This window comes from Ranitomeya variabilis, chromosome 1, assembly GCF_051348905.1.
Source record: "Ranitomeya variabilis isolate aRanVar5 chromosome 1, aRanVar5.hap1, whole genome shotgun sequence".
In the NCBI taxonomy this organism is placed as follows: domain Eukaryota; kingdom Metazoa; phylum Chordata; class Amphibia; order Anura; family Dendrobatidae; genus Ranitomeya; species Ranitomeya variabilis.
In genome coordinates, this window is record NC_135232.1 from 49,631,943 (window position 1) to 49,645,431 (window position 13,489).

The following is a 13,489-nucleotide window of genomic DNA, read 5'->3' on the forward strand; positions in this document are numbered from 1 at the left end:
TTTTCAATGGAATCAAACAATCCTAGGCGGCCAGAGGAAATAATGCAGCGGAGCATTTCCTGCTCCTTGAGAGTGCCTGCCATTGCTAGGAAAGTCCTCGCCGTCCCCTCGCAGCATTTCCTCCCTGGTTTATTAATAGTCACAATGTAAGAGACTAGGATTTCTTTACACCGCCGGCTTCCTGTCTGCTGCCGCCGCCGCCAGGTAAAAGGTTGAATTTAGAACGTGACCTAGTAAATGTGAGCACGGATCCTCATCATGGGACGCCGGATAGAGGGGGTCCCTGCATCGGCTTTGGTCTGCCGCTAGCCCCTGAGGGTCGGTGCGATGCCTGTAGTACGTGCCCATGGGCAGCGCTAATCAGACACGACAAGCAACACATGTTTCTGCTGTGATACATTTTTTTCTGGGTGAATTTATTCTTCACAAAATTCATAGATCAAAGTAGCTGCCATTGAGATCTGCACTGAATGCACTAATGCTTTATTGCAGTTCCTCTTTAGCCTGGCTTTGTCATATGTCATTATAGGGTCTACAGTTTTTGGATTCACAAAGCTACAATTTTATGTAAGTGAATTGCAAAATTCTGACTATCTTCAGCCACCACTAGAGGGAGCTAATCAATGTAGAATTTCTGTATAAATTGGTATACCGTGAGCTCCCTCTACTGGTTGCTGCATGCAATCGCTACACTTGTGTTACAGCAGATTAGGCAAGTCATTCAGCCCTCAACGGGCCCCAAAGCCGTCATATTACCGCCTTCATGATTGTGCATGATTGATTGACAAACAAAGTTCTCCATTCAATATCCTATTGAAGTTTTCTTTCCACTATAAGGGGTTAACTCGGGCTCGTCTGTCTCTCAGCTTCCATGTCCAGTAGCGGCGTGCTTCAGATGATTTCAGGCTGACGGCATGGCTGTGATGCTTTTCCTAATTGTGGTGGCAGATTGGCCTCAGGTCCACTGACTCCGTGATCCAGCCAGCTTCAGAGCAGCGCTTACAAGCTCCATAGCATAGAGCTTGCACGCAACTGTATTAAATACGATGAGAAGGCCATTGTACGAGCCATCTAATGATCCCTTCTCCCCTTTTATTCCTACATGTGCACGCTCTGCTCAGATGAGCATGCATACATTTTCAATGGGGAGAGTGGAGTAAGCAGTTTACTGACACCTCAAACACCACCAGAGAGCAAAAAGGGATTGGGCAGTGCAATTCAACATGCCCAATCCTTTTCTCCCTACTGGGGACAGTAGGAAAGCCGCCATGCACATCATATAGTTGGCCGGCCCTCCTGAAAATGATAGATCTGACCATCAACAATAATGTGTAATGTGCTTTGTGTTTTTTTGTTTTGTTTTTTTACGGTGTTCAGTTTAGAAAAGCGTACTGCCAGGAGGAGATATGCAGTAATCACTACCCCTTTTGATGCAATGCGTTCCATGTCCAGTCCCTGCTCTCCGCTGCCCTTGCTCTGCCTCCCCGCTGCCCTTGCTCTGCCTCCCCGCTGCCCTTGCTCTGCCTCCCCGCTGCCCTTGCTCTGCCTCCCCGCTGCCCTTGCTCTGCCTCCCCGCTGCCCTTGCTCTGCCTCCCCGCTGCCCTTGCTCTGCCTCCCCGCTGCCCTTGCTCTGCCTCCCCGCTGCCCTTGCTCTGCCTCCCCGCTGCCCTTGCTCTGCCTCCCCGCTGCCCTTGCTCTGCCTCCCCGCTGCCCTTGCTCTGCCTCCCCGCTGCCCTTGCTCTGCCTCCCCACTCCCCTGTTCTACATATTTCCAGACTCATTGGTATCGGGTGCTTTCGGCAGTGTGTGGGGTAGTTGATTGCTCTTTCTGTAGTCCGGGAGGTCTTCTCCTATTCCTGGAGCCTCCTGCATGTTGCGGGATAATGGGCAGAGTGTGATTTGAAGCTGTTTTCTATATGAAGGGGTATATAGTATAAGTGTGTACATGTGTATTGAAATTACATCCAGTGATCAAGGAATTCTACGATCTTTTATACTTTTTATCATGGATCATTTGCCTTTCCACAATCTGCAGATATTGAGTGGAGGACTCGGAGTCTTCGTGCCTGTACGGTATTTAATGCCTATTTTTAAGTTACGTGTAATATCTTCATTCCTTTGACCTGCGCCTGCCCCCATTTTTCCACTTTGTTTCAGAAGTCTGGAATTTCTGGCCACCTCAGATAATTTGCCAAGTTCTACTTTTTGGAACAATTAATAAAGACATAAAAACGTTTCTTTGTTAGATTTCCTTTTTAGCAGAGAGCCGGTGTACGTGATGAGCTGCAGGTATTTATGAATGACTCTCCGCTCGGCCGATGTGACTTTTAGCCGGAGAGGCAGCGCGTGGCGAGGAAGCGCGTGGCGAGGAAGCTGGCTGCAGGACTGGGAACAATGCTGGGGTCAGCCGTGTGACACTCCCTTGTCCACCCTCTTCCTGCCATTGTCCGGCCACTGTGCAGGTCTATGGTGTCAGTGCCTAGCTGCACTTCTCAGTGACAGGTGCTGGGACCACCCTGAGGTGTAAGAGCTTACCCCTAACGTTACACTCGCCCATTATAAGGAGCACTCCAGCAAAAAGAAACCTTGCCCCTCCAGCAACTGGTATGAGATCCTCCATATTGGAAACGTTCTGTCGCTTCCTGTTGTTTCTCTGATGGCAAATATGTGTCAGGCTCCTGCCGCACAAATGTTATCTAAAACATTTTTATTTTATTTTCTCTGTCAATGTCTATTAAAATCCTGAAATATTGCAGTATTCAAACTGAGCCTCAAAATAGTTTGACACTTCTGGTTCGGATCGGTACATAAGACTATTCCGCATCTCCAGTTCACAGATTCAATTACAATAACTGATAACACCTCTATATACAGTAGATAACACAGGATCCACCATTCACAATATGTCATGTCACAGCTTACCTCCTCTTCCTCCTGTACAATGACTGATGACACCCCCATATACAGTAGATAATACAGGATCCACCATTCACAATAGGTGATGTCACAGCTCACCTCCTCCTCCTGTACAATGACTGATAACACCTCTATATACAGTAGATAACACAGGATCCACCATTCACAATAGGTGATATCACAGCTCACCACCTCCTCCTCCTGTACAATGACTGACAACACCTCTATATACAGTAGATAACACAGGATCCACCATCCACAATAGGTTATGTCACAGCTCATCTCATCTCCTCCTCCTGTACAATGACTGATAAGACCTCTATATACAGTAGATAACACAGGATCCACCATTCACAATAGGGAATGTCACAGCTCACCTCCTCCTCCTGTACAATGACTGAAAGCACAGGATCCACCATTCACAATAGGTGATGTCACAGCTCACCTCCTCCTCCTCCTGTACAATGACTGATAACACCTCCATATACTGTAGATAACACAGGATCCACCATTCACAATAGGTGATGTCACAGCTCACCTCCTCCTCCTGTACAATGACTGATAACCTCTATATACAGTAGATTGTAGATTGTGAGCCCTCGCGGGCAGGGTCCTTTCTCCTCCCGTACCAGTTGTGACTTGTATTGTTCAAGATTATTGTACTTGTTTTTATCATGTATACCCCTCCTCACATGTAAAGCGCCATGGAATAAATGGCGCTATAATTATAAATAATAATAATATCACAGGATCCATCATTCACAATAGGTGTTATCACAGCTCACCTCCTCCTGTACAATGACTGATAACCTCTATATACAGTAGATAACACATGATCCACCATTCACAATAGATGATGTCACAGCTCACCTCCTCTTGTACAATGACTGATAACACCTCTATATACAGTAGATAACACAGGATCCACCATACGCAATAGATATCACAGCTCACCTCCTCCTCCTGTACAATGACTGATAACACCTCTATATACAGTAGATAACACAGGATCCACCATTCACAATAGGCGATATCACAGCTCACCTCCTCCTCCTGTACAATGACTGATAACACCTCTATATACAGTAGATAACACAGGATCCACCATACGCAATAGGTGATGTCACAGCTCACCTCCTCCTCCTGTACAATGACTGATAACACCTCTATATACAGTAGATAACACAGGATCCACCATTCACAATAGGCGATATCACAGCTCACCTCCTCCTCCTGTACAATGACTGATGACACCTCTATATACAGTAGATAACACAGGATCCACCATCCACAATAGGTGATGTCACAGCTCACCTCCTCCTCCTGTACAATGACTGATAACCTCTATATACAGTAGATAACACAGGATCCACCATACACAATAGCTGATGTCACAGCTCACCTCCTCCTCTTCATTGTACAATGAGCTCCGCACAGCAGTGAACATGTCACAGATCCTTATGGTCCATGTAAATGATGATAACACAAACTCATTAAACTTGTAAAAAATCTAATAAATATTGTGTCCGAAAAAAAACATAATGAGAAATTCTGAAACTCTCTGATAATGGAGGAACCTCAGAACCTATGAAATGTATTTTTCTCTTTACTGAGCTTTGTAGAGGATTGCTGGATGTCAGGGAGGAGGGTGTTTCTCCTGTGCATCCCCTCCGTACAGACGCTCGGCTCCCAGCTGTGGCCCTAAGAGTTAATGTATATGCAGCTGGAACAAATACAATCACAGTTGAACTTCCTCAATTACTCGGATCTTTCAGCTTTCTATTGCCAGGTTTCGGAAGCGTGACTCATTGTATGTACCTCTCCATACAAATCCACGCTACTCCATGGATGGCGTTCACCAGGAACACTTTGTGCTTGGATTTTTTTTTTTTTTTCAACTTTTCATATAAACATTTACTATTTTGCATTTTGTAGCTTTTCTTTGTTTAATTTTAACAGTGAAACATAATCTAAAACTAAATGATACATTAATAACCGCTTGCTGATGGTTTCCAAGCAGGAACACAATTTTATTTTTGTTTTCTTCCGGTTCAAAATTAAAAAAAAAAAAAAAAAAAAAGTTTTTGCTTTCTTTTTTTTTTTTTTTTTTTGTATTGTTGGGTATGCCACGCTACACTGAAAAAGGAGACCTAAAATAGAATTAATTTATACGTTAACAGCAGCTTGTTGATGGTTTCCAGGCAGGAACAGAATTCTGTGTCTTCTGTCAATGAAGAGCAATAACTATTATTATTATTATTTTGTGTGGGTAGTTATTTTGTCTATGCCACATTACACTCACAAGATGAGACATAATAATAATAATAATAATATATTATTATTAACTGATGCATTAAAAACAGCTTGTTGGCTGTTTCCAGTAACAAATTTCTTTTTATTTTCTGCTAGTAAAAAGGAGCAATAATAATTATTATTATTATTATTAATAAATATATATATATATATATATATATATATATATATATATATATATATATAATTTTGGGGTTGCGGGAGGGACGGGTTTAAGCCTCAGCACAGTCACAAGATAAGTCCTAATCCAAAGTTAAATGATGCTTTAGCAACAACTTGTTGATGGTTTCTAGGCAGGAACCAAATTCTTTGTTTTCTGCCAGTGAAGACTAATAACTTTCTTTCCTTTGGGTAGTGATGTTGTCTATACCACACCATACTGCTCTCACAAGATGAAACACAATAGAGGAATGACTAATAAATCAACAGCTTGTTGATGGTCTCCAGGAGCAGAATTCTTTTTGTTTCCTGCCAGTAAAAAAAGTGCTAATTCTTCTTTTTTGGGGGGAGGGATATAAGGGGGGGGGGGGGGGGGGGAAGTGATGTTATTTATGCCATATTATGCTCACAATACGAGACATAAAGTATAATTAATTGTTGTATTAACAGCTTGCTGATGGTTTCCAGGCACAAATAGAATTCTTTTTAATTTATTTATTAAATTAATTGAAACAATGAGACGATGGTGAAATTGAACTTGGCTCTCCACCGCTGCTCTCGTGTCTCTTTTGCCTGTAGCAATGATGTCATGACTACAGCGCATATCACCGCTGCAGACGATCACTGAGCTGGTTGATTTTGTCTACTCCAGCATTGATTGCCTGCAGCGGTGATCCGCGCTGTAGTCGTGGCATCTCCTCTGCAGCTAGAGCCCGAATAGCGAGTACCTGCCCTGTTTGTTTGTTTATTATATGTGTATTAAAGAGTTCGGGGTCCGTTTTCTTAAAGTAAAAATCCCTTTAAAAGGCTCTATTGGCAATCCGCTGCAAAATCTAAATGTAACAGTCGTGGATTTGATGGTGAAATCGGGGACAAAGCCGTAGATAATTTCCCCGACAAATCAACCACGCATTACGTCAACTTAGTCGTCACGTCCAATGATCTTATGCGTGGCTGGTGTCCTTTTTTTTTTTTTAAAGGTCACCTTTAAGTGAGATTTCCCTGTGAATATTAAGAAGCTGCTTCTTTCGCTCATTCTTAAGGCACCGATCTTCCTGAATTGGCGTTCCTAGGAAATGTCCAAGCGGAAAACCTCTTTTAAGGCACCATATTTATTTATTTATTTTTCCTATATTATTACTTTTTTTTTTTATTTTCTGTATGCTTGTGGGAAAAAGGTTGTTAAAGAAATGAGTATGGCTAGGGAAGGCCGAATCTTGCAATAAGCCTCTTTAATGAGCTGTTTCTGTACCGCATCCAAGGGCCTTTGTTGTAAGTAGAAGCAGACGCTTTCATGTTGGAAGTGTTGCTTTTCTTCATTTGACGGCTCTTTTGTATCACCGGATGATCTGTAAAACATTGAGCTCTGCTAGAAAGTCTTCAGCATAATTGCTTTTTCATTAGCTCGGAACATCTCCAGAGGGAGGGAGAAAGAAAAAAAAAAAAAGGCAAATAGGATTTTTGCAATTGGGGCGGAGGGTGAAAAGGTCAGTACGCAACGGGCGAGAGCGAAACGAAACCTCGCCCAGAGACCCTTCTACAGGAGACGGTAATATGGGATCTGTTTCTTTAAGAAAAAAGTGTTTTTAATGTTTGTTCTTCCACTTTGTGTTCTCATTACACTGCTGTCCTAATAAGGCGAATACTAATCTCCTGCGTAAAGAAAATCCTCCGACTCTCCCCACTTTGGCAATTTTGACCTTACCGCTGCCCCTCCTTCCTGTTCGAAAGTGTTCCACTCCTTACACCTCCAGAGCTGCGTCACCAAGAAAATCTACGTCTTTGGATGTGCGTCTGTTTCGAGGTTCGGGACGCTTAGGCTGGGGCTTTGCAGCAACTTTGGCGATGACACTTGTTGCATAATGCAAGTCAATGGGATTCCATTGCAACTCACAAGTTACCGCACCCGCGACAAACAAGTTGGAACCAGTTGGAATTAATTTTTTGCAATTTGTCACGGTACTATGCGGGTCTCTGTGCCATCCCCCCATACACCTGTATATGTATACATTTAGTATTTGCTGCAGACATCTATGAACCAAAAACGTTTCTCTTGGCAGGAAAAAGTAAGCAATGTTCATCAAATTTCAGAAATCTCATTCTTTTTTGTTTAGGAAATGTTGCAGTTTTTGTGTGACAAAATTGCGCTTAAAAAAATGCTTCGAATACGTGTGCACATACTGTTACTGTATTCTGGATAAAGAAGCCGCTGTCTCAATATAGTAATAATACTGTGTGGAGGGCTGTGTGGGGCCCATTATACTGTATAGGGGATTACGTTGGGTCCATTATACTGTACGGGGGATTATGAGGGCATTATACTGTATGGGGGATTATATGAGGCCCATAATACTGTGTTGAGGGCTGTGTGGGGCCCATTATACTGTATAAGGGATTATGTTGGGTCCATTATGCTATATGGGAGATTATATGAGGGCATTATACTGTATGGGGGTTATATGAGGCCCATAATACTGTGTGGAAGGCTGTGCGGGGATCCCAGTTGTGGTTGAGGTTGCCATACTTTGCCGTGGGTTTGAGAAGGGGGGTTGTACTGTAGGGTCATCATACTGTGCTGTGGGGGTATCATTCTGTATTTGGGGGACACTTTTGTTGGCATTATACTTTATGAGCGCAATCTAGCAGCTTTGAAAACCTTCTTTAAAGAGGACCAATCACTTCCAAAAATGTCATATTTTTACATGTCATAAATGCTGCCCTTCTCCTGATATTGGTGTACTTTTTCTTTTGTTCATGCTCCTCTCTTCCAGAGATATGGCCGTATGAATGTGATGCTAGTCTCTAACTAAGTGGGTGTAGTCAGCAGCTCTCCTTCAAGGGTGTCTTTGTTGAGACCACACCCAGTTGGCAAAAAAAGATTAGATTTATATGCAGAGAAGAGAGGGGCCATATCTCGGGCATGGTGAGCAGCAGGTACAAATTAAAAACCAGGCTGGATTCAGGTGAACAGCAGCCTTTACACTAAGTAAATGAAAAAAAACAAACCTACAGTGGCTTGTAAAAGTATTCAAACCCCCCTTACCATTTTTTGTGTTTTGCTTCCTCACAAAATGGATTTTGGTTTTTTTTAGGGTTCACATAGGTTAATGTAAAGAACATGCCTACAACTGTGAAGCAAATAACAAATAGGACAAAATAAGTGAAAACTTCAGTGTGCATAACTATTCACCGCCCTAAAGTCAGTACTGTGTAGAGCCTCAATGCGAACCTGCTGCAGTCTGACTTAGGTGACAGCAATGCCAGCCCTGCAAATAGCAGAACAACAACGCTGGAAGCTGCATGTAAGAGACACTGAGCTGTATGGAGACCATCCAAAGACACGACCGCACACAGAGACTCCCGGGACCGAGCTTCGGGCTCTCGGAGTCATGTTTTCTTGTCCTTGAAAGGTTCATTGTGTCTCATTCATTTTTCTATTAAAATGAGGACATTCTGCCATTGTGACAGACTTCACTATGTAGCGGTTTTCTGCAAAGCCGGCTGTGCACCCTGGAAAACTGACAACTCGTGTCAGTCTGCGGAGCGGTTGTCAAAGAACTGCCGTCCAAAAGTGATTGCCCTGAGCCGCTCGATGCGGTTATGTCAGCAGTGGTTTACTAAAGCAAAATCACTCCATGTTCTGTTTTTTGTTTGTTTTTTGTTTACCCCCAGGGATATCACCCACTGCCCCACGAGGCCGAGATAGCGCACACCAAAAAGTTATTCCGAAGGAAAAGAAACGACCGAAGGTAAGAACACAAGCACTATATAACCTGGCTTTTCTTTTTTTCTTGATTTTCTTTTTCCTTCACTTTCTTTTTCTTTCTCTTTCTTTCTTTCTTTCTTTCTTTCTTTCTTTCTTTCTTTCTTTCTTTCTTTCTTTCTTTCTTTTTTTCTCTCTCTTTCTCTCTTTCTTTCTTTCTTTCTTTTTCTTTCTTTCTCTTTCTTTTTTTCTCTCATCTTTTTTTTTTTTTGTCCATTTTTTTTTTGTTGTCTTTGTCCCTTCCCTCACCTTTGCACTCAAACCCTTGATTTGAAGATTTAGAGATGAACTTGCAAGGATATTTAGAAGAACCTGGTTGTATTGTGCTAGCACCACTCTTGTAGTCTGGTATATAACTCAAGTAAATAAGGCCAAACTACAGTACAAGACATGATACAGCCCATCATCAAGTGCTGTGGTTTTTTTGAAAAAGCAACCATGTTTTTTCTATTCTCATTTGACCCCTTTAAGGAGAACCTGTCAGCCTTTCTGACATGTCTGTTTTGGTAAATGCTTGCAGTCCTCAAAATACAAATGCTGAAGACATTTTCCTTAGAACTCTAGGTTGCTCTGTTCTTCTGTTATTCCTCCTGAACTTTCATGACTATATTGACAACTGGGCGGTACCATTTTTCCTGTGCGGGGCGTGTCTCCACCATTCTGGTGCCGTCTGTCCTGATTGGTTGGAATTAGTGTGCAGGGACCTCCTCACCCCCCCTTCCCCCCGAACCTACTTCCATCAGTTCCACAGAAGTAGCAACAGTAACTGTTCCAAACTGCCCGGACGGTTCCAAACTGCCCGGACGGTTCCAAACTGCCCGGACGGTTCCAAACTGCCCGGACGGTTCCAAACTGCCCGGACGGTTCCAAACTGCCCGGACGGTTCCAAACTGCCCGGACGGTTCCAAACTGCCCGGACGGTTCCAAACTGCCCGGACGGTTTTCACCTGCCCGGACGGCTCTCGCCTGCCCGGACGGCTCCAAACTGCCCCTCAATTTAATTAGTGGTCTTCAGCCCCCTGTTTCAGCGGTGCATAAATAGGCGCTGAGCTGCAGTACCCAGTAATGGCCGTTACACAGTGAGTGGAGCTGTTTACTTCTTACATCTGACCGCTACCAGAACTGAAAATGTCAAACCTTTAAAATAAGTCATTATCGTAAGCCTGAATAAGCCATTTTAAAAGGGATGGTCCACCTTTTGAGAATTTTACTTACATCCAAGTAATACGAGCTAAAAATCATTTTTGCACTTCGGTTTCATTACAATTTTTGCATCATTTGCCTTTTTTAGCCTCCATGTTGCGCTGTCCTTCACTGGCTGCAGAATGAGCTGAGTTTATGACCACCGGCCACATCAAAGTTAAATGTGCAAAGAAAGTCTGAAAAAGCCAAGTTGCAAAGCGATTTTTTTTTTCCCCAATACTTTCATTGAAAGGAAAAAACAAATTATCCCTAAAAGTGGACAAACCCTTCTTAGGGTACCGTCACACATTGAAATTTTCATCGCTGCGACGGCACGATTCGTGACGTCGCAGCGTCGTATAATCATCGCTCCAGCGTCGTAGACTGCGGTCACACGTTGCAATCACGGCGCTGGAGCGATGCCGAAGTCCCCGGGTAACCAGGGTAAACATCGGGTAACTAAGCGCAGGGCCGCGCTTAGTAACCCGATGTTTACCCTGGTTACAAGCGTAAACGTAAAAAAACAAACCGTGCATACTCACCCGTCGGTGTCCTTCAGGTCCCTTGCCGTCTGCTTCCTGCTCTGAGTGCAGCCGTACAGTGAGAGCAGAGCGCAGCACCATCCTGCTCTCACTTTCCGGCCGGCACTCAGAGCAGGAAGCAGACGGCAAGGGACCTGAAGGACACCGACGGGTGAGTATGTACGGTTTGTTTTTTTACGTTTACGCTTGTAACCAGGGTAAACATCGGGTTACTAAGCGCGGCCCTGCGCTTAGTTACCCGATGTTTACCCTGGTTACAAGCGAACACATCGCTGGATCGCTGTCACACACAACGATCCAGCGATGTCAGCGGGTGATCAAGCGACGAAAGAAAGTTCCAAACGATCTGCTACGATGTACGATTCTCAGCAGGGTGTCTGATCGCAGTAGCGTGTCAGACACAGCGATATCGTAACGATATCGCTAGAACGTCACGAATCGTAACGTCGTAGCGATGGAAATTTCAATGTGTGACGGTACCCTTAGACTTTCTTTAGCCTCTTTAATCATTAAGCTCAAACACAATGAAGGCTGCAGCACAAAGGTGACAATATCATTATTAGATTGTCAGCTCCCGGGGTCTGGGACGCAGTCTTTGTACAGTGCTTCAGAATATGTTGGTGCAATATCCGTTCCTCCTTCTTCCTGCTTTTCCCAGTATATAAGAAAATTGCAGTTTTCCAGTATGACACGATCTGGCTTTGGGCTAAATTCACATGAAATAAACCACAATTCAATCGGCATGGTTTGTTTCGGACTTTATTCTTTTGTTTTTTTTATTTTTTTATTCAAACGCAAATTCCTACGTTTTGGGATGAAAGATTCCCTCCCATTAAATTTTGCATGGATTTCATTTTGAGCTTGTAGAGGGAGCCGGCGGTGAGCGCAGAGCGAGGATGGCCGCGCAGCAGAACACTGTACATCCTTTATGTCCGCACACATGCTCTCAATTACTCCAGATTCTGTCTCCTTCCCATAAAGAGAAACTTTTTCTCCTTTATATGTCAAATTTGTGCTCGTAACTTGTTTTATTCCTTCTCATGATTAAAGGCCGCTCATTTAAAGCCATTCTTCTCTGCACATGATTTGGACGGGTGCCCAAAGTTTTCCGAGCAGATGCATCGGCCTGACACAAAACAGGTCTGGTGTGTGCACGCGCTGTGTACTGTGCCGGGCTGCAAGCTGTAAGGTTCATCCTTCATCGGTGAGATATTCTTAAGAAGAACCGGGGCATAGTTTTTGCATTTTTAAGCATTGAGTGATCAATCATTTGGATTCGGAAGGATTTCGTCTTTCCTCTTCCAAGTTTGATAAAACCTCCATTTTCAGCTTTTTGAAACCATGCCATAAATAGTTAATTCTGAAATTCTATCATCGGGAGCGCACCACTCATCTGCCTCCCAGCTTCCTGATTGCTGGGGGCGGTGCGATCCTGGTGATTGACAGTTTAGGCCAGCGGCATGGCAGTGCCTTTAGGCCAAGCTTTGTGCTTCCCCTTTGCTGCAGACGGAGGTATTTTTGCTTCTGCAACATCGAAAGAGCTCAGCGGTTCTGAAGCCGACTTCAGAGCAGCGTTTGCAAAAAGCTTGTAAGCGCAGTGCTCCTTGCCTAAGTTACCGACCACCGCTGACAGGCTGAAGAAGTGGCCTGCAACCTCTCCAATGAACACTAAACCATTGGATTAAAAATTCCTCCATTTTTGAGAGCGGAGAGGATTATTTATTAGTAAATTGCAAAGTTGTTGTTTTTTTCCAAGCACTTTGCAGCTACACCCATTTAAGAAAATGACACCACCACTTAAATAATCGAGACAATCTCTATGGCTAGGAAGCCCCCATGATGTAATCATTTCATTGTTTTATGTCTACAATGCCAGTTACTGACCTGTTATAATGACCTATGCGATAGATAAAAGAATGGCTGAGTACACTGGGCCTTTACCATTTTTCCATAGACTTACTTGAGGAGTAACATCATTGTCAACTCTGTACCAGGAACAAGTGACCAGACAGAGGTCCGACCCTCATTCATGAGATATTCTACATGAAATTAGAAGAAATGTCTGGTTTTAAGAAAGCACATACCAAATACTCTAGTTTGGTCGATTATGGTGGTCGGAGTGTGGTCGGACTCAGCCCCTGGTGCACCCCACAGCTGTGGTCGGAGTCAGCCCCTGGTGCACATGCCCTCGCCCCTGGTGTACCCCACAGCCATGGTCGGAGTCAGCCCCTGGTGCACATGCCCTCGCCCCTGGTGTACCCCACAGCCGTGGTCGGAGTCAGCCCCTGGTGCACATGCTTTCGCCCCTGGTGTACCCCACAGCCGTGGTCGGAGTCAGCCCCTGGTGTACCCCACAGCCGTGGTCTGAGTCAGCCCCTGGTGCACATGCCCTCGCCCCTGGTGTACCCCACAGCCGTGGTCGGAGTCAGCCCCTGGTGTACCCCACAGCCGTGGTCTGAGTCAGCCCCTGGTGCACATGCCCTCGCCCCTGGTGTACCCCACAGCCGTGGTCGGAGTCAGCCCCTGGTGTACCCCACAGCCGTGGTCTGAGTCAGCCCCTGGTGCACATGCTTTCGCCCCTGGTGTACCCCACAGCCGTGGTCGGAGTCAGCCC

At 44.5% G+C, this 13,489-nt stretch overlaps 1 protein-coding gene across 2 annotated transcripts in view; it reads left to right on the top strand.

The window, feature by feature from the left end:
* Positions 1-13,489, top strand: part of CTIF (cap binding complex dependent translation initiation factor) — a 174,706-nt gene that overhangs the window by 59,561 nt on the left and 101,656 nt on the right. For both annotated transcript variants that reach the window (XM_077283384.1, XM_077283393.1), the window contains one exon: positions 9,061-9,137. In XM_077283384.1, the coding sequence (XP_077139499.1) occupies positions 9,061-9,137 (77 nt within the window). The remainder of the gene's footprint in view (positions 1-9,060; positions 9,138-13,489) is intronic.